At 35.1% G+C, this 27,647-nt stretch overlaps 1 protein-coding gene across 3 annotated transcripts in view; it reads right to left on the bottom strand.

Moving 5' to 3' along the window:
• The window catches only part of LOC111150778 (SUN domain containing ossification factor), a 96,593-nt gene that overhangs the window by 45,066 nt on the left and 23,880 nt on the right, over positions 1–27,647 (bottom strand). For 2 of the 3 annotated variants that reach the window (XM_022508375.1, XM_022508377.1), the window contains exons 2-9: positions 23,066–23,174; positions 20,511–20,621; positions 17,911–18,065; positions 14,334–14,471; positions 13,957–14,107; positions 9,932–10,055; positions 9,062–9,198; positions 7,968–8,035 (exon numbers count right to left, since the gene is read on the bottom strand). In XM_022508375.1, coding sequence (XP_022364083.1) covers positions 7,968–8,035; positions 9,062–9,198; positions 9,932–10,055; positions 13,957–14,107; positions 14,334–14,471; positions 17,911–18,065; positions 20,511–20,621; positions 23,066–23,174 — 993 coding nt within the window. The remainder of the gene's footprint in view (positions 1–7,967; positions 8,036–9,061; positions 9,199–9,931; positions 10,056–13,956; positions 14,108–14,333; positions 14,472–17,910; positions 18,066–20,510; positions 20,622–23,065; positions 23,175–27,647) is intronic. The other variant, XM_022508376.1, reaches the window with a different exon arrangement.

Genomic DNA, 27,647 nt, shown 5'->3' with positions numbered 1-27,647 from the left:
TTTTTTTTTTTTGCATTTTTAATGTTTTCTCAGAAGCAGAGACTATTCAATGCAAATTAACAGAACTACATAAAAAGGTGACAAATCCAGTTTCAATACGCTGCTTTTAATTATTTATAGTTCAGGAATTTTAAAAGATCAGAGATATAAACACAAGAGTAGTGTGATAAAACACCATGTATCAAAATTTAGTTGATACAATTAGGAGGAAAATTTACAACCTTAATGTGTATATCTGAACAAAAAAATTAAGTTCAATAGACTAAACATAAAGAAAATATAATAAAGTTTCAAGCAGAAATCCACAAAACAAAACAAAACAAAAAAGACATGATAGAGGGAATCAATAAAGTCAGACTGGTCTGTGGAGAGAAGACATAAATTAAAATATTAGGAATTTTTTTTAAAAAATCACTAAAACAATAAAATACTACCAACAACTTTATTACAAAATCTTTGAAAATGGATTAAAGACAAATTCCTTAAAAAATATAATTTACCAAAACTAATTCAAGAACAATTAGTAAACCTAAATAGTCTTGTAACTATTCCCATCTACTCACACCAGTACAAAATGGTACATGCCCAAGCTTATTTATAGTAACACTGTCTGCCACAGTAAAAGATTAAAGTACCAAATATTTACCATCAGAAGACTAGTTGAATATTGGTAAAACCATATAATGAAATTTTATACAGCTATCAAAAAGAATGAAAATGTTTTCTATGAGCAAAATAGAAAGATGACCAGATCATGATCCCAGGAGCACCACATTGGGCTCCTTGCTCAGTGAGGAGCCTACTTCTCCCCTGCCTGCCACTCCCCCTGCTTGCCTGCTCTCTCCTTCTTTTTCTGTGTCAAATAAATAAATAAAAATCTTTAAAAAAAGAAAGAAAGAAAGATGACCAGATATTGTTAAGTTAAAATTTAATTCAAGGTTGGGGCGCCTGGGTGGCTCAGTGGGTTAAGCCGCTGCCTTCAGCTCAGGTCATGATCTCGGGGTCCTGGGATCGAGCCCCGCATCGGGCTCTCTGCTCAGCGGGGAGCCTGCTTCCTCCTCTCTCTCTGCCTGCTTCTCTGCCTACTTGTGATCTCTCTCTGTCAAATAAATAAATACAATCTTAAAAAAAAAAAAAAAATTTAATTCAAGGTGAAAAACAGTGTATAATATACTAAGTTCTGTGAAGAGAGGAAGATCAATAAAAATCTACATTTGCATTTACATAAAGAAACTAAAAAGATATCTAAAAATTAAACACTGAATAAGAAGAGAGATGACAGAGATTAGAAGAATATCTCTCACTGTAATTCCCTCACCCTTCTGAAATACTTTTTTGGATTTGAACCATGTGAACATTTACTTAGCTTTTAAATTACACCCTTAAAAGAAAATTAGTATCTACCCACAGGTCCAGATGGTTTTATAACTGAATTCCAAACTTACAAGATACCTAATGGTACAAGGTAAGAAGCAATGCCTTCAAAATAAGGAATAACAAGGACTTTGCCAGCACATAATGACAAAAAGAAAGTAAAATCGATGAAAAGGATTAAAAAAATGTTTTAAAAAGAAAAATTTGTAGGGACGATATAATTTTCTACACAGAAATCCCAAGGAAAAATCTGCATATTATTTAAAAAGCATATAAAAGGATAGCTGCATATAAGGTCCATATATAAAAAACTGGACATCTATATACAATAAATTATAATTTTTTTTTTAAATTATTTGAGAGAGAGAGCATGCACATGAGTGTGAGCAGGGGGCGGGGCGGGGGGGGGGGAGCAGAGGGAGAGGAGACAGAATCTCCAGGCAGACTCCTCAGCTGGGCACAGAGCCCAAAATCAAGAGCTGGCCAAGTACCTGACTGAGCCACACAGGCACCCCCAGCCCAGCTAGTATTCTTCTGACTGTTGTTCTAAGTTCTTGTTCAGATACACTCCTTGTTAACTGTTTTGAGCAAATTCCTGGCTGTGATTTCTTCTTGATACTCCTTTGGGGAAAATTCCTCTGTCTTGTCATTTTGTCTAGGTTTCTGTCTTTTGCATATTATGAGAGCTTGTCATGTTTCCTGCTCCTGAGAGTCATGCTATTATTAAGAAGGGGTCGCGCACGGTCCAGGGCCTGGCACTTCAGGAAGTGTTTCTGCTGCTGGGTTTGGCTGCTCTTTCCCACAAGTCTGTCCTGCTCTGCAGAGGTCCTTCCTGCTTGCAGGGGTAAGTGCCTGGACCTTTTAACTAGGTATACTTTGATCTGTTTGTTTAGATAAGCCTGATTTAAAAAAAAATTATCTAAACAGAAAAATGGAGAGGGAAGAATGAACCCATTCTACACACCATATGTTAAAAAAAATTCCATTGGGACTAAAAACCTAAAGGTGAAAGGTTAATTTTCTCTAGAATTTAAAAGCCTGACATCATCTTTTTTTTTTTTTTTTTTTTTTTGAGACAGGTAAGTTCAACTACGTTTATTCAATAATTCCACACTTTACCCCTGATTTACACTGTACCTTTATCAGAAAGTCTCCTTATGAGCAGGGGTTTGTTTCTGTACTCCCTATTCTGTCGCACTGATCAGTTCATCACCATGTGCAGTAACATCGCACTTTCTTTAGCTGTCTGGATCTGAGCATCAGGTAGGGCAAGTGTGTGCATCATATTCTTCAGGACCATCTTGGCTACTCTTCTGCTTCTGCTTTTTTCTTATTAATTTCACCTTATCTTGCTGAATTCCCTAAATGTCATGACGAATTTTGTTTGGAATTTTACTGAATCAGATGCCTTATATATTGAGTTTTCTTAAGTATAAACAGGACATATCCTTTTCTGTCTTTTAATGTCTTTCAGTAAGATAATTTTTAAAAATTTCCACGCACATATTACGTATCTTGTTAAATTCATTCCTGGCAACGATTAATCTGTTGCAATCGAAAATGTGTTTGTAAAAACGACATTTTGTTGGGACCCTGGGTGGCTCTGTTGGGTAAGCAGCCGGCTCCTGATTTCAGCCCAGATCATGGTCTCAGGGCCCTGGGATCAAACACTGTGCTGGGCTCCGTGCTAACTAGGAGTCTGCTTAAGACTTCTCTTTCTTCCTCTGTCCCTCCCCTCACTTCCATGTGCCTTCTCTCTCTCTCTCTCTCTCTTACTCAAATAAATTAATTTTAAAAAAGACTAGATAGGCTTGAAAAAGCATAGAAGACACCAGAGAAAACTTGTTGCAGAGATAAAAACCCTAAACACTAGTCAGGCAGAAAAAAAGAAAAATGCTACAACTGAGGTGCTGCAAGACTGACTGAATGTAATCACAATGAGGATGGAAAAACAGAGGAATAAACAGGTGATATACAAGACAAAATTATGGCAAATAATGAAGATGGAAAAAAAGAAGGAAAGAAAACTAGTAGATCATGAATACAGACTTAGGGAACTTAGTGATTCCATAAAGCACAATAATACCCTTATCATAGGAGTCCCAGAAGAAGAAAAGCAGGAAAAAGGAGCAGAAAGTTTATCAAAGAAATTATAGCCCCAAATTTTCCTAATCTGGGGAAGGAAATGTATTCAAGTCCAAGACTCAAAGAGAACTCCCCTGAAAATTAACAGAAACAGGTCAACACCAAGACATATCACAGTAAAACTTGCAAAATACAAAGACAAAGAGAGAATTCTGACAGCACCTAGGGACAAAAGGCCTTAACCTACAAAGGTAGACACATAAGGTTAGCAGCAGACCTGCCCAAAGAAACTTGGCAGGCCAGAAGAAAGTGGCATATATTCAACACACTAAATTCAACACCCCAAAACCACCAAGAATACTTTATCCAGTAAGGCTAGCATTCAGAATAGCAGCAGAGATAAGGAGTTTTCAAGACAGCAAAAATTAAAGGAGTTCATGAACACTAAACTAGCTCTACAGGAAATACTAAAGGGGACCATCTGAGCAGGAAAGAGAGACCAAAAGCAACAAAGACTATAAAGGAACAGAGATAATCTACAGGAACAGCGACATTATAGGTAATACAATGGCATTAAATTCATATCAATAATCACTCTGAATATAAATGGACTCAATGCTCCAATCAAAAGACACAGGCTATCTGAATGGTTTAAAAAAAAACAAAAACTGAAGACCCACTGATATGCTGCTTACAAGAGACTCATGTTACCCCCAAAGATACCTCCAGATTAAAAGTGAAGGGGTGGAGAACCATCTATCATGCTAATAGATGTCAAAGAAAACTGGAGTAGCCATAAGTTAAACTAGATTTTAAACCAAAGAGTGTAATAAGAAATGCAGAAGGGCACTATATCATTAAGAGATCTATTCAACTAGAAGATTTAACACTTGTAAATATTTATGCCCCCACCGTGGGAGAAGCCAACTATATAAATCAATTAATGACAAACTTAAACTCACTGACAATAATACAATATTAGCAGGGGAATTGGAACACCCCCACTTATAGCAATGGACAGATCATCTAAGCAGAAGATCAATGAGGAAACAATGGCTTTGAATGACAGAGTGGATCAGATGGACTTAACAGAACACTCAGAACATTTAGTACTAATGTAGCAGAATACACAACTCTTCTCAAGTGCACATGGGTCACTCTCTAGAATACATTACATGCTGGGTCACAAATCAGGTCTCAACAAGTACATAAAGATTGATATCACACCATGCGTATTTTCAGACCATGGCACTATGAAACTGGGAGTCAACTACAAGAAGAAATTTGGAAAAGACCACCAATACATGGAAGTTAAATAATAACCTACTAAAGAATGAATGGGTTAACCAGGAAATTAAAGAAAAAATTTTAAAAATATATGGAAGCAAATGGAAATGAAAACACAACAGTTTTCATTTCCACCTTTGAGATGCAGCAAAGGTAGTCAGTCATGAAAGAGAAGCATCTAGCAATACAGGCCTTCCACAAGAAGCCAGAAAAGTCTCAAATACACAATCTAACATTATACCAAAAAGAGCTGGAAAAAGAAGAGCAAATAAAGCCTAAAGCCAGAAGAAGAAAAATAATTAAAGATTAAAGCAGAAATAAATGATACAGAAATTTTTAAAAATAGTGGAACAGATGAATGAAAGTAGGAGCTGGTTCTTTGAAAAATTAACAGAATTGATAAACCCTTAGCCTGACTTATCAAAAAAGAAAAGAGAAAGGACCCAAATAAATAAAATGAGGAATGAAAGAGGACAGATCACAACCAACCCTGCAGAAACACAATTACAGGAGAGTGTATTATGAGCAATTACATTCCAACAAACTGGGCAATCTGGAGGAAATGCATAGATCCCTAAAACACATAAATCACCAAAACTGAAACAGAAGAAATAGAAAACTTGAACAGACACATAACCAGCAAAGAAACTGAATCAATAATCACAAATTAACCAACAAATAAGAGTCCAGGGCCAGATGGATTCCCAAGGGTAATTCTACCGACCATTTAAAGAAGAATTAATATCAATTCTTCTGAAACTATTCCAAAATAAAGAGAAATGGAAGGAAAACTTCCAAACTTATTCTACAAAGCTGAAAACAGAACTACCCTATGACCCAGCAATGCACAAAAATACAGATTCAAAGGGGTATATGCACCTCAATTCAGCATTATCAATAACAGCCAAACTATGGAAAGAGCCCATTCCATTCAACTGATGAATGGATAAAGAAGATGTGGTATAATATATACAATGGAATATTACTGAGCCATCAAAAAGGATGAAATCTTGCCATTTGCAACAACATGGGTAGAACTAAAGTGCAAAATAAGTCAGCTAGAGAAAGACAAATACCATATGATTTCACTCATATATGGAATTTAAGAAACAAAACAAATGAACACAGGGGAAGGGAAAGTAAAATGAGATAAAGAATAGAGGGAGGAGAACTATAAGCAACTCTTAACTATAAAGAACAAACAGGTTGCTCAAGGGGAGGTGCTTTGGGGAGATGGGATCAATGAGTGATTGGCATCAAGGAGGACACCTGTGATGAACACTGGGTGTTGTATATAAGTGAATCACTAAAGTCTACTCCTGAAACCAATACTATTACATGTTAGCTAACTTGAATTTAAATAAAAACAAGAATAACGAAGAAAGTTTTGAGGAAGATGAGGTATAAACTTACTCTACCAGATATTAAGACTTATAAAACTACAGTAAGACTGTGTAGTCTTAATATACCTTAGGAGAATTAACCTACTTAAATCAGGTGATATCAGTTAAAGGTGCCCTGAAGTTCAATTATACAGTGAAAAGATACATATATATAAATGAGCAAAAACTAAATATAGAGTAAACACATATACTAGTTTGGCAGAAACATTAAAATACAAATAGGTAGCTATGACTCCTTCATATAACTTGATCCCAGCATGTTTCTGTTTGAAACACAAAATTATGGAACATAAAAACTCGAGCTGTTACTGACTACAGAGGCTCCTACAAATAAAAACAAAAACCTCAAAATAATACTTAAATTATAATCTCAGGTGATCATTTCTTCAAATCCAATTTATGACACAGGGAAAAATAAACTTTTAAATCATCCTTAATACCCTTAAATAATTTGTGGTGTAAATGTATCACAAGAAGTGAAGGCCAAGAACAGAAAATAAGCATTATCTTTAAAGTTTAAAGAGTTTCTCCTCAAATTTAAAAAAAAAAAAATCAATATATGTATTTTTAGTAAATCAATATGATGGCAGTGACTTATCTCAATTCTTTTTTGAACAGCTGCTTTTGAGCAATTAAGTCAAATAATCTAATAAAACTGTTGGTATATCACACATTATTTTCCTCCATAAATCTGTTCCTTTGCCTATATTCCTACTTAGTTAACGGCAGAGTCATAGATCCAAGTAGGAGTCAAAACCCTGGGAGACTTCCTAGATAACTCTCTCCACATCCAATTACTAAACAAGACTGCCAATTTTATCTGCTACAGTCTCTTTCGTATCTCCCTGTCTTCTGTACCTACACTGCTAATACAGGCTCCTAACTGGTGTCCCTGCTCCCAATTGCATTCTGCTGTAGGCCATCCTTTGAGAACCAGCCTTCTTAAAACACCAGTGAAATCGTGTCACTTCCTTACTTAAACATTTCCCTCCATGGTCTCTAACAAACTTCAAAAAATTTTAAGCTAAGTATACAGAGAATTCGATGGTCTGGCTATTGGTAAACTAAATCTCCGGTCTCCTCGTCCACAATTACTTTAGGTATACTTTTATTCTTATCATGATTAAATTAACTTCTTCAGGTTGCTTTTACTTATAGCTGCCCGTAAGAAATACACTCCTTTTGGGGCACCTGGGTGGCTCAGTGCATTAAGCCTCTGCCTTCAGTTCAAATCATGATCTCAGGGTCCTGGGATAGAGTCCCGCATCAGGCTCTCTGCACAGCAGGGAGCCTGCTTCCCCCTCTCTCTCTGCCTGCCTCTCTGCCTACTTGTGATCGCTGTCTTTCAAATAAAGAAAGAAAAATCTTTATAAAAAAGAAAGAAAGAAAGAAAGAAAGAAATACACTCCTTTTAGCACTGTTCTCTTATTCCTCAATTCCTGAATACCTCTCCCTCATATATGACTTCCTTATGAATCCTTCAAGATTCAGCTCAGGAATTAGCTCTTCTAGGAAGACCTCTCTCGTCCTCTCACAGTTACATACCATCTCTGTTCCTATCATAACCTTACAGCAATACTTGTTATACTATTTCATAATTATTTGGCTAGACCTATTTTTTGTCTGTGGCTATGACCTTTTTAAAAGGAAAGGTATTTTGTATTCAATTTTGTAACCCAGGACCTAAGGTAATTACAGTACCAGCACCTATCAATCATAAATGCTTTTTAAGTGACCAGAGGATCTAATCCTAACATAAAAGCTTCACGTAATATGTACACACATAGAATGCATGTTATTAAATTTTATGTTACTTACCAAATCTTAGTGCTGCAAGGATTCAACATATAAAGATCCATATTTTCTATAAGAATAGCAGATGTGCTCTATTTTAAAAAGGGGGGAAGGGAATAAATTACTTAAGGAAAAATATTTCAACTCTAAAGATTTCTAGGATTTCTGTATTTTTAGATCTTAAAATACTAAGATTCTAAAATACTCATTTGAGAAGAAGGCATAAAAATGACTAGAACTTACTGATTATGTCTACAGTGTTAAGAAAGCCTTATAACAAAACATTTTAAATTAAATGTCTGTTACTATAAAGGAAAAACGATTTTCTACTATTTTCTTTTTAAAACTTCAAACACGTTTTAAGTTAAAAGACAGGATGAATGCCTTTCAGTGGATGAAGAGAAAAACTATGGCACATCCAGATAAAAGAATATTATTCAGCGCTAGAAAGAAATGAGCTATCAAGCCAGGATAAAACTTACATGCATATTACTACACAAAAGAAGCTAATCTGAAAAGGCTACATACAGTATGAATCCAACTACATGACATTCTGGAAAAGACAAATCTATGAGACAGTAAAAAGACTGGCGGTTGAGGGGAGGGATGAAGGATGAACAGGTGGAGCACAGAGGATTTTAGGGCAGTAAAAATACTCTGTATGATGCTATAATGATTGAGACATGACATTACACATTTGTTTAAACCCACAGACTGTATGATAAGAGTGAATCTAAGGTGGTGATAATGTGTCAGTGTAAGTTAATCAACTGTAGCAAATACATCACTCTGGTGGGAAGTATGTTGATAATGGAGGAGGATAAGCATGTGGGGCTAAGGGAAATGAAAGAAATCCCTGTACCTTTCTCTCAATTTTGTTGTGAACCTTAACAGCTCTAAAAAAACAAAGTCTTTCAAAGAAATAGAAAAGGTGCAATGTATCAACCAATATAACTAAGAATTCATACAAGATAATGTCTTTAAAAGCATAATCCTATATTTATCAGAGAATCAGAAAAATAGCTCATGTTAAAAATGTAGTTCTCAGCAAACTGATGCCTTTATTTAATAAAGTTACTAGTATCCTACAAGTATAGAAGAATTTTATAGTTGAGTACCTTGGCTTCTGGATTAGCTGCCAAAATTTTGGCACCACATTCTACTGATGCATAATTATTTCGATTTTTCTGCACTTTTTTTGTGGCATGTAGACCTCCATTAGAAGATGGATGCATTGACTGACCTGCAGACAAACCTTATTATAAACATATATATATATGATGATTATGATTTAAAATACTCCCAGCAAACAATGATCCAAAAACAGTAATACTGAAGAACAGATTTTAATGCTTAAGAGAGGTTTTTTTTTTAATTAAGAAATTCAAAATGCTTTACCTCATTCGCTTTAAAATATATCCCCAAACCAAATTAACTACAAAAATCTGCATTACTTGATTTATGTCTAAATAATACTCAAAATGAAGCTTATCCATGAGAATCAAAATATTGTGCATACAATATTTTATTAAGGATAAATGCTATCCTTCTAACATTAAGAATTTTTAATTCTGAGACTTTCTTTACAATAAGAAACTGTAATACCTCAATCTAACTCTATTTATAGTTTAAAGCTTTATGACTCAAAAGTTTCATTCATATCTCAGACAAGCCCCCACAAAAATGAAAAACAACAGTTTCTGTGCAATTTTCCTCTTATAAACTGAAATGAAAAGTACTGCTCTGCCTAATTTATCTTATTTTTTTCCTCATTTAATAATTTACAAGAATGGATTTTAATTAAGATTAAAACTATATAATTATACACAGGTAAATGGCATATGTTGATAATTACACATCTTAGTAACTTTCACCTTTAAAAAGTTTTCAAAAGTTTTATTTTATTTTACCAACTATGGAGAGAAATGCATTATTTAAACCTCTCCCTAAAATAAATAAATAAATAAGAATCACAAGTGCTTCCATACTTTTCTCTTTTTCTACTTCCATAACTTTCTTCTTCCATTCATCAAATGTTGGTATATCTTCTGGGTCTTTGGGACTTGTTACAGATGTATGGTCAATTTCTCCTGGTTTTGTATAATCAGAACTCTGAAAGAAATGTGAAGAATACGGAGAAAACAGATTAATAAATTATAAAAGTATATATAAATGTTTATGTGAAAGTAAAGTTCAGTTTTATAGCTGATAGAAAATATTTTTTTAAAAAATGAAATGTAAAAAGTTTTGGTTTACTTAGAAGTTGAGTTTCTCTTGAAAAAATTGAAATCTTCTACCTAAGCACCACAAGATGTATTCCTTCACATTAGCAATTTAAGTATAGCTTATAAAAAAAAATTTATATCCTAAGCAAACAATTACTTACACACAGAACTGTACCAATAAATACTGTACTTGTAATGCATCCATCTTAAAATTTAAGTTAAAGTAATATATGCATTGAAGAAAGCTAACTAATTTTAGATGTAGCATATAGTTTCTAAAACATCATTGACATGCATTACCATTCCATAAAAATTTAAGGTGGATTTAAAAACATAAAGAAACACAGAGTCTAAAGAAAAACAAAGCTTTTTAAAGAAAGTATACAAAAATGTTCATATATAAAAGGATTTAACAAGGTAAAGAAAGAATAGATCATTTTAAAAAAGGCTGATACTTTTGGCTGGATTAAAATTTGAAATTAAATGTATTAAAAAATCATAAACTGCATGGTCCAATAAGCCACAAGCTGAAAGTAGTGGCAATGTATGCTACCAATAAAGGACTACCACCAACTGCAGACCGCCTACAGTCAATAATGGAGGAGATGAACAATAAATTCAGCAAAGAGAAAATACAAAATGCTCAATCTCAGTAATAATCAGGAGAATGCAAATGAAAACCAGAGATACTGAATAAATTATACCTATCTGATGGAGTTTTAAGTGTGGCATGTCTGTGGAACCATGGGACATCTATTAGACTGCTGAAGGGGGTCCAAAATTTAGCAAAATTAAGGGTGCCTGGCTGGCTCAGTCAGAAAAACATGCAACTCCCAATCTTGGGGTCCTGAGTTCAAGCCCCAAATCGGGTGTAGGGATTACTTAAATAACTAAACTTTAAAAAAAAATTAGCAATATTAAGACATGCAATATGAGTGAAAACATGCACATGTACCTAAGAAAATATGCATCAGAATGCTTACTGCAGCATTGATTGTAATATAAAAAATTAGAAACAACCTAAATATCCACTAATTAAAGACCACATAAACTGTGGTAGTGAAATACAACATTGCAAACAATGAATAGACAAATCTCAAAAACAATGGTGAGTAAAATGATATTTAAGGCAGGAATGATACCATTTTATATTGCTTCAAAATATGCCAAATAATAGTATGTACTGTTTCTAATCATGCAGTTTTGGAAAAAGTTTAAAAACACATTCTTAAACAAACACACACACACACACACGCTGAATTTGACATAGGTGTTCTATCTGAAGAGAAGAAATATAACCAGGGAAAGGCACAAAATTTAATCTGTCATTTTTTCCATAAGCTGAATAATATATGTAAAGATGCTCATTCCATTATTTATTTCTGTATTCTTAGAACAATGCATAACATACTTATTAATATGTTCCCTGAGAAGTGCACAACATCTATTTAGACAACTTACTCTGCTAAGTCTCATATAATATACACATGCTCTACACAGAAGGGCACATATTTGAGAGCTAATACTAATACTTGCTACATGAAAAGCACAATCTTAAGGACTGAGCCTAGTATATAAGAATTAGACTAATACACTAGTTTATAAGAATTACACAAATACAAAGCCCCATATTCTTCCCCTGGGAAGACAGCAAACGGGCTCCCATATAATCTCCATCTCAGAGTGTTTTGCCGAACAAGCTGACTGACTAAAAAAAGTATGTGGCTACTAAATTAAATACACAGCAAAAGTAAGATTAAAGAGCTAGTATTACCATTAATTAAAAAATTAAATAAAAACCTAGTTTGAACACAGTGAGAAGATAAGCAAAAGGCACATATATATAAAAATTAACCTACCTGAGTACTTAAAAACAAAGCCCAAATACTAAAAGAAATACAACACAAAGTAGAGGGACATACATACGCTTTTGAGGCACAAAGCATTCATCATCACCTCTTAACAACAAACAAGAGAACTAAACAATACAATAAAAACACTTGGTAAAGCACCGTCTCTCAGTATGGCAAAGACTGTCTTCCAGATTCCTTTTTTTTTTTTTAATTTTTTTTTTTTTAATTTATTTGACAGAGAACACAAGTAGGCAGAGAGGCAGGCAGAGAGAGAAGAAGGGAAGCAGGCTCCCTGCTGAGCAGAGAGCCCGATGCGGGGCTCGATCCCAGGACCCTGGGATCATGACCTGAGCCAAAAGCAGAGGCTTTAACCCACTGAGCCACCCAGGAGCCCCCCCCTTTTTTTTTTTTAAAGATTGTATTTATTTATTTGACAGAGAGAGAGATCACAAGCAGGCAGAAAGTCAGGCAGAGAGAGAGAGGGAAACAGGCTCCCCGCTGAGCAGAGAGCCCGATTTGGAGCTTTGGGGCTCGATCCCAGGACCCTGAGATCATGAATTAAGCCAAAGGCAGAGGCTTAACCCACTGAGCCACCCAGGTGCCCCTGTCTTCCAGATTCTTGAGATAACAGCGATGACACAAAGATCTTGCATCAGAAAACAAAACCTCTCCAGTTACACAAACTTAACTGGGAAGAATCATCCTGAACTAGGCAACACACAAAACTACTAGGTATCTCATAAAGTGCTCATTATCTGATAATTTTTCCAGGATATTAATACAGTTAAAAATTACACCGTTTTGCCTACTAGCACAAACTCACAAACCATTTTTAGATCCTAGGTAATGAAGAGTAGTTTCAGTCTGCTAACGGTTAAGGAGAACAAGCAAAACTGGGACAAAACTGGCTGCCGTGCTTAAATTTTACATCTGATACTTAAATACCTCCAAAGAAGATATTTTTGTAATGTTTGTTTAATTTTATTTATGGACAACTGAACTATAATATATGCTTGATTTGGTTTCATTGGGAAAATTAGTTCCTTCAAGATGGTAGGCTACAAAATGTTGAGCTCCTATAACGGTAAGAAGCATCATAAAAACAGCTGGTACAGTGATAGTAAAGTCTCTAGAAGGAAGTTTAGTTAGTTGTAAGTATAGATTCACTGAAAATACATGAAAGAAAAGGTAGAGAACAGAAGATCCAAATTAAAAAGGAACAAATATGGACATGGTACTCAGTACTTCGAACTACTCTTTGGTTTTGCACATTTTACTTTTTATTAAGTTCATGGAGTGGACTTCATCTCTATTACCCAGTTATTTCTTACTGAAGTAGGCCTAGACTTCTCTATCATCATTTCTTCAAGAAACTCTGCTTTAGCCTCTATATGAAGTCAAAGCAGAACTCAAAAGGAGGAAGGAAAGTAAAACTGCCACATGGGGATAGTGTAATTGTAAAACTCATACTATTCAATGTAAGCTGTATTCTGCACACAACTAACAAAATGTAAAAATGTCTCTTTAAAATAATTCTGGGTCAAGAGCCTAAATTTAACATTGCGTATGGAATTAAACTTATATTCTGAAGATACCTGAATTTAATAATCATAGCTTCTTCCATAAAGCTCTCCAAGAAACTGCTTAAGTGAGGACTTTATGTATCTGCTATCAAACAGCTGACGGTAAGAGAAAACGACTTAATTATATACAAGACAGCTCATACATGGAACCACTACATATAAATGATATACTGGCAAGAGTACCCAGGAAGTACCCACTTGCTCTGAGGGACCGCAGCTCACCTCAGTTCCATAGTCCTCATTAATTACTCAATCCCTGATTTCGTGGCAAATACGGTTAGCAAACTGCAAGATTAGCTAATGATAAAGAGGTATATAATAAAGTAGGAAACAGTGCAAGTTATATACCTACCTCATTTTTTAAATTATCTGAAGCATTCAGTGCAGATTTTGGATCACCATCAGCCTGATCACTTGTTGAAACTTTTGATTCAAATTCTGATTTTGTTATTTTTCCTTTGCCATGTGAAGATGACACATTTTCTATATGCTGACCAACAAGGCTATTTGAAACCAAAAAGACGTATTAAAAAAAATAAGCTGAATGGCAAGTTTATGTAATCTAAACTGTTACAATTTTCACATACAAAATAAACCAAGAAAAGAGCACAAAGGGATTAGCTTTCTCCCAATCATAAAGTAGAATTAAGCACACACAAAAATCCATTCAAACATGACACTGCTATTATTACGGAATTACACAAGAGGCAAGTAACAGCTCACACCCACCTTTCAGGTGGACCGACAAAGGCAGGCTGGTCAACGGGAGCATTCGCTTCAAGGACCTCACCAACATCACAATCAGTTTCAGACTGCTCAGTTTCACTTGGTTTGGCTATAGGAATAGTACCAGATTTTTCTATTTCACTAAAAACAGAAACAAAAAAAGACAATCTAGCAATTCAATGAACATAATGTGGCATAAGTTAAAAATTGTATTAGTGAGCAAAATAAGTCAATCGGAGAAAGACAACTCTATCATATGATATGATAAAGACAACTATCATATGATCTCCCTGATATGAGGAAGTGGAGATGCAACATGGGGGGTATGGGGGGGTAGGAGAAGAATAAATGAAACAAGATGGGATTGGGAGGGAGACAAACCATAAGTGACTCTCAGTCTCACAAAACAAACTGAAGGTTGCTGGGGGGAGGGGAGTAGGAGAGAGGGGTGGGGTTATGGACATTGGGGAGGGTATGTGCTATGGTGAGTGCTGCGAAGTGTGTAAACCTGGCGATCCACTGACCTGTACCCCTGGGGATAAAAATACATTATATGTTTATAAAAAAAATTTTTTTAATTAAAAAAAAATTGTATTAGTGATTTTCAAAACATAATCTAAACCAGAGAAGAATGCTTTATAGTTTTACAGGTTATTTTCAAGAATTTACTTATTTTAGGTCATGTAAAGTGAACTACTAACTCTTGATCTGTTAATGGCTTTGGTTGTTAAATAGGTAATTACCAAATTTTAAAACAAAATATCATAGCTTGGTATTTGGTCTCATAAAAAATAAGATTTTAAATTTATTTATGTATTTATTTAATAGAGAAAGAGAAGGAGAGCACACCAGCACATGTAAGCAGGGACAGGAGGGGAGAGGGAGAGAGAACCCGAGTGTGGAGCCCAACTTGGGGCTCAATCTCACGACTCTTGAGATCATGACCTGAGCTGAAATCAAGAGGTAGATGCTTAACCGACTGAGCCACCCAGATGCCCTTAAAATTTATTTTAACTGCATCTTCTCCAATGTTTCCTTTCTGTTAGTATAGTCTACCAGTATTAGAGTTGTTGCCTATAGTATCAAAAAATAATCTACTTTTTTCCTGCTTTGTCGAAGATCATTTGACCAAGGAGTTGCGGGACTCTCTACTCTGTTCCACTGGTCTATGTGTCTGTTTTTGTGCCAGTACCATGCCGTCTTGGTGATCACAGCTTTGTAGCAAAGCTTGAAATCAGGCAAGGTGATACCCCAATTTTGTTTTTCTTTTTCAACATTTCCTTAGCAATTCGGAGTCTTTTCTGGTTCCATACACATTTTAGGATTGTTTGTTCCAGCACTCTAAAAAATGCCAGTGAAATTTTGATTGCGGGTTGCGATGGCACTGAAAGTATAGATTGCTCTGGGCAGTAAAGACATTTTAACAATGTCTATTCTTCTGATCCATGAGCATGGAATGCTTTTCCACCTTTTTGTGTCTTCTTCAATTTCTTTCATGAGTGTTCTGTAGTTCGAGTATTGATCCTTCACTTCTTTGGTTAGGTTTATTCCCAGGTATCTTATGGTTCTTGGTGCCATAGTAAATAGAATCGATCCTCTAATTTTCCTTTCTATGTGTTCACTGTATAAGAAAGCAACTGATTTCTGTGCACTGATTTCATATCCTGCCACATTACTGAATTGCTGTATGAGTTCTAGTAGTTTGGGGGTGGAGTCTTTTGGGTTTTCCATATAAAGTATCATGTCATCTTCGAAGAGAGAATTTGACTTCTTTGCCAATCTGAGTACCTTTTATTTCTTTTTGTTGTCTGATTGCTGTTGCTAGGACTTCTGGTACTTTGCTGAATATTGGTGAGAGTGGGCATCCTTGTCCTGTTCCTAATCTCAAAGGGAAGGATGTCAGCTTTTCCCCACTGAGAATGATACTCCCTATGGGTTTTTAATAGATTTTAGGGAGTTGAAGAATGTTCCCTCTATCCCTATACTTTGAAGAGTTTCAATCATGAACGGATGCTGTATCTTGTCAAATGCTTTTTCTGCATCAGTTGAGAGGACCATGCATTTCTTTTCTCTTATTGATTTGTTCTATCACCTCAATTGCACTACTGGGTATTTACCCCAAAGATACAGATGTAGTGAAAAGGGCCATCTGTACCCCAATGTACATAGCAACAATGGCCACAGCTGCCAAACTGTGGAAAGAGCCAAGATGCCCTTCAACAGACAAATGGATAAAGAAGATATGGTCTGGGGCACCTGGGTGGCTCAGTGGGTTAAAGCTTCTGCCTTCAGCTCAGGTCATGATCCCAGGGTCCTGAGATCGAGCCCCGCATCGGGATCTCTGCTCAGCGGGAGGCCTGCTTCTCTTCCTCTCTCTCTCTCTGCCTACTTGTGATCTCTGTCAAATAAATAAATAAAATCTTTAAAAAAAATAAGATATGGTCCATATATACAATGGAATATTACGCCTCCATCAGAAAGGATGAATACCCAACTTCTGTATCAACATGGATGGCACTGGAGGAGATTATGCTGAGTGAAATAAGCCAAGCAGAGAGAGTCAATTATCATATGGTTTCACTTACTTGTGGAGCATAAGGAATAACATGGAGGACAACGGGAGAAGGAAAGGAAAAGTGAATTGGAGGAAATCGGAGGGGGAGACAAACCATGAGAAGACTATGGACTCTGAGAAACAAGCTGAGGGTTTTGGAGGGGAGCTGGGTGGGGAGATGAGTGAGCCTGGTGGTGGGTATTAAGGAGGGCACGTATTGCATGGAGCACTGGGTGTAGTGCATAAACAATGACTCTTGGAACAGTGAAAACATAAAATTAAATTTAAAAAAATAATCTAATATCTCAAAACATTTCACTAAGTTCTTAAGGCACTTTGAGAATTTTTTAAAAATACATACTCTGATATTCTCCCTTACTCACTTCCAATTCGCTAAGCAGTCATGTTCACTATAATGGGAAAGTGAGATGTATGTTCAGATATGTAGTATCTAGTCTTAAATTCTTCCTGGAGTAAGTGTTTTAAAAGTTTAAAAACTAAAAATTATTCAAGTAAGTAGTTACTTGAACAAGTAGAACCTCACTTTATGTGATGTAGAGATTTCATGGCTGAGAGCTAATTAACTTCAGTGAGTTTGAAAGAAGAATAAATACTCATTACCTGAAAGATCATTACATTAAAATAAAGTAAAAACACAAAACATAGGCATCGTAACTTAAGTCTGCTATATAGCCTAAACTTCAAATCTGAGTTTCAAGCTGCCTTACTTTTTCTTTTTTTAATTTTTTATTTCTTTTCACCTTAACAGTATTCACTGTTTTTGCACCGCACCCAGTGCTCCATGCAATCCGTGCCCTCTCTAATATCCACCACCTGGTTCCCCCAACCTCCCACCCCCCGCCCCTTCAAAACCCTCAGATTGTTTTTCAGAGTCCATAGTCTCTCATGGTTCACGTCCCCTTCCAATTTCCCTCAACTCCCTTCTCCAAGCTGCCTTATCTTATAAAGACTTTTTTCTAGATCACTACCTAAAGAGATTCTCTTTTATTCTTTGTAATAACTTACTCAAGCTTTGAGATTGGAGTGATCTCTGAGGTAGATGAGCTGGAAATATTTTCAATGTTTTCACTGCCCACAACTACACTGGAAGAATCTTCATGTAGATCAATTGTAGGGAGTGTCTCAATCACAGATGGACTTAACTTATTTGACTCCATATTCTGTTAAAAAAAAAAAAAAAGTTAAATTAAATGTTGAGATTAATAAATTATTCTCTTTAGCTATACAGGATTTTAAAAATGTATGCCTCAAAAGTGACAGTATCAAGAATGTACTTTTATAAAAATCCTATCTTCCAATATTACCCCTCAAGGGAAACATTTCATATTAAAATACAAGCTCCAGACATTTTTTATGGCATTTCACAAACTAGGACAAAGGAGCTTGCTTTTCTTCTTTCCTATTTTCTATAAGGACCATATATATTTCCCTCTTTAATGCTAGTAGCAACACAGAAATCATATTTAAATATACAAAACAGTACAACACATACTTATTGCCCAGAGCAGTTGAGAAGATAATGTGCATCGATAAACAACAAGGGCATGTACAAGTAACATTAAAATGCACCAAATGATTCTCACTGATGCTTCTTCAGTCCTTGGATGCTCTGGGCCATTCACTCCTCCAAAACAAAACCTAACATCTACCGATTACCACTCATATTTGAAACCTCTATCAGAACATTCTCCCCCACAACCAACCCTAAATGGAATTAGCCATACCTCTTCCTCTATGCCTCTGCTGTTCTCTATACAGACTTAATACAGCATCTGTAACACCTCAATTGCTTTATTTAGGTCTCCTTCTCTTTTTCAAGCAGACTATAAATGTCCTGCGTAAGAATTATGTTCTCTTGATGTTCATGTTCCCTAGCACACAGTAGACACTTAACGCTTATTAAGTGTGTATCAAGAGAGAGGTACTCAGGCTTGGTTCAAGGAAAAGAGAAACTAAAGACTATTATGGACTAGAAGACCTAGGACTTTTAAGAAAAAAAAAAGACCCAGTTGGGAGCAGAAAGAAAACTAAAGTGAGAATATGATTCATTTGGGGAATTATTTACACTGAAATGAAAAATTCACAGAGGAATGAAAATAGTTTGCATTTTATGGTGGAGGCCTTGAGAAAAGGAGTATTCTATTATTATCAAATATTATCATTTTAATATATATTCAAAATATATATTAAATATATAAAAATATATATTCAAAATATATATTATATTATATATATTAAATATATAAAAATATATATTCAAAATATATATTATATTATATATATAATATATTTTCAAAATATATATTAAATATATAAAAATATAATAAATAATTAATGAGATATTTTACTTTTTTTTTTTTTAACTAAGTCTTCAAAATCCATTATATATTTAATACTTACAGCGAGTCTCAATTTGGACTAACTACATTTCCAGCGCTCAACAGCCAAATGTAGCTAGTGGCTACTATACTGAACAGCACAGATCTATACGATGCAGTAAGCACTTCAAAGTATTTGAGCAAGAGTATACGTAACAAAAATTCTAGAGAATGAACAATGGCAGGATTGTCCTATAACTAGAAGGGCTACAGAAAACACTTTCTTACTCTTATATACGAACATTTGACAAATATCTTCCAGGATCCAATAAAATGAAATTCACTATTTATACTTAGATAGCCCAATTAAGTCATAAAACAGCTCTAACTGTATTTAAAACAAAGAATTCTTCCTCATTTTGAGCTGAAGTTTGTTTTTGTTAATATTTTGAGATACTTAGTTTTTTCTTGGTTCTTCTTCCTCCAGCTCAAATATCCCCAGTTCCCTCAGCTGTTCCTGATATTCAGTGGGTTCCAGATGCTTCAGCATTCTGGTGAGCTTATGTTCTGGTCTAGTTTTTAACATCTTTCAAAAAATCTGATGTACAAAATGGAAAATAATATTCAGAATGTAATATAAGAAATATATAAAACATATTTTAACCTATTATTAATTCATATTCCACACTGAGTGCAAAAGTTTGGTATCAGAATACTTTGTTTCACCTACGAATACTGTCTTTGTTGTAAATTAGAAAAAATTTCCTGACATCTAAAAATCTGGAGAAAAAGATCCATTATAGTGAGCCAAAATGGAATCTTAAGAAGATATAAGAACTTATACCCAAACTCTGACTACAAAAAAAATGGTCACATTTATTACTAAATCTGTAATTTTGCATTTTCTCAAAACCAGTACTCTCAGCAGGTGAACAGTATTAAAGACAACTGCACAACAGTTCAAAAAGAAAAAGTAACAATATACAATATGGTGACCAAACAGAAGTTTTCTATCTTGTGAAGCAGTTTTTATTTTTTTTTATTTTTTTTTTAATTTTATTTATTTATTTGACAGACAGAGATCATAAGTAGGCAGAGAGGCAGGCAGAGAGAGAGTAAGGGAAGCAGGCTCCCTGCTGAGCAGAGAGCCCGATGTGGGACTCGATCCCAGGACCCTGGGATCATGACCTGAGCTGAAGGCAGCGGCTTAACCCACTGAGCCACCCAGGCGCCCGTGAAGCAGTTTTTAAAAGACTTATCATTAAAAATCAAAGCAGCATAGCTTACCTGTACATCCACAATGTAGTCATCTTTTAATTTATGTTCTTCTGGAGGAATAGGTAAGTTCGAACCCACTTTTTCTGGTAATTCGGCATTGAGAGGTCCCTCTCTTTCATCCTATATTGCAACAAAGAAAAAAGGGTAACTGATAAAACTGTTTCACAAAATAGCCCTAAGCAATATTATATACTTTATAACATATTCAACTGTTAATTACTTTTGTTTGTTTACATGCTTATTGTCCATCCTCCTGCATTCCCTTCCTTGCCACCACACTAAATGAGTTCAAGAGCCTTATTTGATTTCTTAATAAGCACTTTAGTCCTACCATACAGCAATGTGTTAGGGACACAGTAGGACTTCAGGAAATATCTAATAAATTAATGTACATATAGTTCTTTTACCATCTCTCTTTTGACACTGACTTTCAAGATTCCAGATACCTTCAAGTTTAAATGTATCTTCTAGCATATGTTTCATAAAAGCAATATTCATATTCTTTATCTAAGCCTTTATAACGTATAAGATACCTAAATTTGTGCAGAAAGAATAGGTTTCCCCCCACCAAATGCTTTGCTTATATTCATTCTCACATTTAGTCTTTAAATTTCTCATCAGAGATTAGATCAAAGTTTTACAGACTGTGGGTAAAAGTATAAAAGTGTATTCTTTTTAAAGAGATATTTAGCAACAGTCTTCAAAATTTAAATGCTCCTTCCCAGAAATAAATCCTACATGACTCCAATATTTGAATAAGTATCATGCCAACAACTCCACGTATGTAATTATAAAGTTATGTTCACACACAAGCCCACATGCATACACACGGCTGAGAAACAATGCAAAAGTCTGTCAATAAAGAAATATATCATAATTTATATGATAGAATAAAAATGTAGCCATCACAAGAATACAACAACATGAAAAGATGTTTACAGATGTCTATGAGATATTATTGGGACAGTGGGGAAGTCATTTGTAGAATATTTATAATTTGACATTTTATGGAAAATAAAATACTAATTTGTGTGCCATATATATGGATATCTACAAAAAAAGTCTCACTGTTTTCACAAGAAATAATAAATTGTGGTTCCTTTGGGGAGGGGAACAGAATATAAATATGAATATTTTATAGTCAGAATAAATTACTTCTATGTAGTTGATCCTTGAACAATGCAGGGGTTAGGGGTACCAAGCCCTAGCAGAGGCAAAAATCTCCATATAACTTGACTCCCCCAAAACGACTAATACCCTATTGTTAACCAGAAGCTGTACCAATAATAAGCAGTCAGTTGACACATATTTTGTATGTTGTATATATTATTACACTGTATTCTTTTTTTTTAAGATTTTATTTATTTGACAGACAGAGATCACAAGTAGGCAGAGAGAGAGGAGGAAGCAGGTTCCCCACTGAGCAGAGAGCCCAAGGTGGGGCTGGATCCCAGGACCCCAGGACCATGACCCAAGCCAAAGGCAGAGGCTTTAACCCACTGAGCCACCCAGGCACCCCTATTACACTGTATTCTTATGTTAAACTCGAGAAGTGTTATGAAAATCGTAAGAGAAAATACATTTACAGTATCGTACCATAAAAAATCTGCGTATTAATATACCCACACAGTTCAAACCCGTATCATTCAAGGGACAAGTGTATTTTAAAATACATATATTGGGGGCACCTGGGTGGCTCGGTTGTTAAGCATCTGCCTTCAGCTCAGGTCATGATCCCAGGGTCATGGGATCGAGCCCCGCATTGGGCTCCCTGCTCTGAGAAGAACCTGCTTCTCCCTCTCCCACTACCCCTGCTTGTGTTCCCTCTCTCACTGTCTCCTTCTCTCTCCATCAAATAAACAAATAAAATCTTAAAAAATAAATAAATAAATAAATAAATAAATAAATAAAATATATATATAGATGGGGGGAGCCAAATCGAGTCAACAATCACCTTTTATTTTTATTTATTTATTTTACCTTTTTTTTTTTTTTTTTTTTTTTTTTTTAAAGAAGACTCCATGCCCAATGTGTGGCTTGAACTCATGACCCTGAAATCAAGAGTCGCATGCTCTACTGATTGAGTCAGCCAGGCATTTAAATGATAAAATAATAAATGAATTAAGGACTATGTGGTCTGGCTTTCTGGACTCTGTCTATTCACTCCACCCAATTATATTAAAAAACTACATAGCCACTGACTGCAGAGTCTCCCTATAATCCTCAGTTCTAAATTTTTACTTTTAAGACTGGAGTTTCTTTTGAAACTTTTTAACTATTTAGCATATTAAAAAGCGAAACCCTGGTTTTCAGTTCTCTGAATAGCTACTATTTTTCTTCCTACTCTAGGACTACGGATGTTATGACATTCCAAGAACAAGCATATAAGTATATCAAGGATGCTTACTTTCAGATCACCTGAGTGGTTCTTCAGATTATAGAAAGGAGATTACAAATCACCAAAACTATGTCGTAGTACTTTTGAATTACTTTTATTCCAAACCTTTTGAGGAAATCTTAAAAAGCTGACACACAAATTACATTGTCAACTTTATTTAAGGTACCTTTTTCTGGAATTGGGTATCTTCATTATCTAGGGCACAACTGTCATCTTGAGAGTAATATGATGAAGCTGAAGAACTCTCCTTACAACATACGCGCCAACTGGGAAGCCTGTAAAACATTCACCATCACCAAAAAGAAAGGAAGAAGGAAAAATTGTTAAGCCAACATATTCCCTACTATGGGCTAGAATTTGAGGCAATAAATAAACAGATGGCTCTACCTTAATGCCCTCAAGAACTTAACAATTTAATGAAGACAAATGTACTTTAAGACAAGTATTTTTATTTAATGCCCTAAAAAAAAACCCCACAAACTGTGTTATCAGCATTCCAAGTAAGGCACTATGAATTTCATGAAGGCAAAACAATAAAGATTTCACAAAGACTATCTGGTAATTACCACAGAAGGAAGTTTTCAAGGAGTTTAACCTCCTCAGAAAGTACCAGATGCCAATAATATTCAAAATTTTACTAATATTTAAGAACACAGAACTCTATAGCTGCCTAAACCATTTCAAAGCATCAGAGTTAAGCTTCCAAATAATTCTGACATGGGGATCAAAGCAGTGATATCCAAAATTAAGAGAAGAGCAAACACAAATGAATACTACAGGTTAATCAGACACAAAAATTCTAAGACAATAAAAAAGAAAGTCTTTAGGAACGCACCAAAGAAATAATACACTATTGTTATGATCAAGTAGAGTTTAGTTCTGATATTCAAAAGTGGCTCAATATAATAAAATCTTTTTAGTCTGCCATACAATAATATCAAGGAAAATAAGGTTATTCCACAGTCACTGAAAGACATCTGATAAACTTACACATCCATCAAGATTTCCTTAAAATAGGAATAAACAGATGTTTACCATGGCAACATATATGTATAATACAAGCCTAAAAGTCAGTACCAAACTTAGTGAAGTAATCTAAAAATAATTCTATTTAGATCTGAAACAAGATAAGAATGTCCATTATTGTTAGTATTACATAATATGATAAAAGGTTAAAAAAAATGGAGGAGACAGAAAATGACCATTAACTGCAGATAATGACTTTACATAGGTGGAAAATTTAAAAGAACCACCTATTTTTAAAAGTCTTGGATACAAAAATTATATTCCTAGGCATAATATTAAGATTCAAATCAACTCTACTGAAACCTTCACCATCAGTTACAAGATGAAACAGAAGTCCCCGTTTGCAAAAGAAACAATAAAAACTAAAATATAAACTTAGCAAGAAATGCTCTATTAGGTAGACCTGTTTGAAATCACCAATATTTAACAATTCTTTAACATGGAAAAGTCAAATTACACAATTCAAGCTAATATATACATAAGATTTGAAAACCACATATTGAAGACATAAAGAAGATTTTTAAGTAGGTAGGCTGACTCTAAAATTTATATGAACATTAAGAAAAATAAAGAAGAGATGAATGTGAGGAAACTACATGTCTATGAAACCACAATAATTACAACAATATGGTTGTACTGAGATGAGAGAGGGAAGGGGAATCCCCAAGATGACTGGAAATAGGATGACAATCCTATGATGACAGCTATACAGAGAGAATAGAAAGCAACCAGTCTAAATTGGAGGTTATCAGAAATTCTAGTAGGACCTTCTTTCAGAGGATGACATTGACAGCACATCTGTTAGGTCTTTGAAAATATTATTATTATTTTAGTTAACATATAACATATTATTTGTTTCAGGGGTATAGGTCTGTGAATCATCAGTCTTACACAATTCACAGCACTCACCATAGCACATACCCTTCTCAATGTCCATCACCCAGACACCCCATCCCTACCACCCTCCTCCTCCAGGAACCCTCAATTTGTTTCCTGAGATTAAGAGTCTGGTCTTTGAAAATATTAAGTACAAATTTATTTAACTGGCAGACAGCTCATAATTAAATTTAAAAATAAGCAAACTTAATAAGTCAAATATTAGTTCCAGGAGAAAAGTAGTACAGAAAAGGAAAAGTAGTCATGTTTTACTACATGGCTCAGCTATGAATAGCACTTATAGAAATCAATAATTATATAAAAAAATGAATACTGATCTAATCCAAATTATGAGAGAATTATGTTACCAGCATATAGTGAAGAGAATCTGATCGTCTACACTAGAATATATAAAACTGACATTAAAGCAATTATTTTAGAGACAAACAATATAAAATTAATCAGCTAAGAGATGAAAGTGGTTTCTTTCAAACCAAAATACATTAATGTATTAGAGCTATATGACTTTCATATGGATGTACTATTTTGATAAAATTAAAACTAAAAAAAGAAAGGGGGAGAAAAATAATAATATATACATACTTAGTAGGCTACCATGTATGTACATGTGTACTAAAGGTATTTGTGTGTACATAACTTTCTTTGAAAGAATTTTTTTAAAAAAAGCACTACCTTGATGGATCCAAGGAGGAAAACTGGGTGGTAGAGTCACAAGAAAAATACAAGAGCATTTCTTACTAAATAGTACTCAATATCTTTTGAATTTTGAACCACAAAAACATATTGCTTTTCAAAACTTTATAATGATACATCATTATTTATTACGTATTTCTCTATTAATAGACTTTTACATTGTTTCTCAGCTGTGTGTGTATTTGTGTGTGTGTGTAGGTACTTCGGACAACCAAAGTTTCAGGTATCTAAAACTGTGGGTATTAGCGTTTCGGTGGTTACACCCCCTTATTTTCTTAATCCTTTTCTTTACTTTTTCTTTTCTTTTTTTTTAAGATTTTATTTATTTGACAGACAGAGATCACAAGTAGGCAGAGACAGGCATAGAGGCGGGGGGAGGAAGCAGGCTCCCTGCTGAGCAGAGAGCCCAATGTGGGGCTCGATATGGGGCTCGATCCCAGGAGCCAAAGGCAGAGGCTTTAACCCACTGAGTCACCCAGGCGCCCCTATACTTCTAAACATTCTACCACAAGCACGTATTAGTTTTATCCTCAGGAACTATGTGTATCTGTGTATGTGTAAGTCCTAATATCCACAGTTAGCATGAAGACAAACATTAAATCTTACGATCCTTGTTTTTAATATCATATAATCAAATCCTATTACTCAAAGTTCTGAGATTTTTGGAAATGAGATTAGCATTAGCATCAGTGGCCTCAGTAGACTGCCCTTCCCAATTTGGGTAGGCACCATCCAATCCTTTGAGGGCCTAAATAGAACAAAGGGCAAAAGAAGGAAGAATCTGCCCTTTTTAAGTTTGTTTGTCTTCCTGCCTCCTTGCTAAGACATCTCTTCTCTGACCCTTGGACTGGGATTTCTATCTCCAGCACCCCTGTTTATTAAGCCTTCAGACTCAACCTGAATTGTATCACTGGTTTTCCTTGGTCTCCAGCTTTCAGACTTCAGACCATGGAACCTCTCAGCTTCCATAACTGTGTGACCCAAAGCCTCATTTAAAAAACAAACAAACAAACAAACAAACAAATCTCACACACACACACACACACACACACACACAAGTTCTGTTTCTCTGGAGAACCCTAATACATCTGCTATTAGTATATAATACATTATCAGTATATAGTACGTTCTTCCCTATTCCTCTTTTATTTTTTCCAAAGATTTTATTTATTTATTTGACAGAGATCACAAGTAGGCAGAGAGGCACGCAGAGAGAGGGGGGGAAGAAGACTCCCCACCGAGCAGAGAACCCGATGTGGGGCTTGATCCCAGGACCCTGGGATCATGACCTGAGCCGAAGGCAGAGGCTTTAACCCACTAAGCCACCCAGAGGCCCCATTCCCTATTCCTCTTCTTAATTATAGCTTTATCAACGCTATAATTAAATGCCTCTAACATATCAGTCTCTACTTAATACAGATGTTAGTAAAACTCTAAGAGATAACCTTAAACTTTCTAACCTAAATCTAAAATAGATAAAAATTATCACCAATTAATAACTGTCAAGAAAATTTAAACTACCAAAGTATAAAATACCCTAAAAGCACTCTAACTCTGCTGAATAAGAAGGGATATCTATAATGGGAGTCCTTACTTTCAACACATCCCCCAGGTGAATCAGATATGGAACCCCCACTTTAAGAACAAGTGGATCACATCATATTGGCTGAAGGCACTTCTGTTGCATGATTAAATAAGTCTAATTCCATGCTATTAGAGAACTTCCTAAAATTGCACTATGAAAGTTGCCAAGCCTGAAGAAATTAGTTTCTAGACTTAGGAAGTTCAGCACCAGAAATAACATCAAGATCAATGGCAATCTGTGAGCGTCTGACATTCCCCCACAATTCAAAATCAGTGATTCACTCTGTTACTTTCTATTTAAATTGATTCTGTGTATATCCTCACTTACATTTAAAAAGTAAATTTCTTTGAGAACCAATTCCTAACCACTTTAACCCCACCCCACGAAGCCAAAACTTGCAAATATAAGCTGGCATACTGTTTGCTAGCACATAACCAGAAGGAAATTCAATCATTTTTTTACTCCCCTCCCATCACTACTGTCACCTCACCACTACCACTCCCCCAACTCACCCCTGTACCACCAGGTCACACACATAAACTCAAAA

This window comes from Enhydra lutris, unplaced genomic scaffold (genome assembly GCF_002288905.1).
Source record: "Enhydra lutris kenyoni isolate GAN:26980312 unplaced genomic scaffold, ASM228890v2 scaffoldscaffold24, whole genome shotgun sequence".
Taxonomy (NCBI): Eukaryota; Metazoa; Chordata; class Mammalia; order Carnivora; family Mustelidae; genus Enhydra; species Enhydra lutris.
Note: the sequence above shows the minus strand (reverse complement) of the source record. Positions and strands in the feature narration are given on the sequence as shown.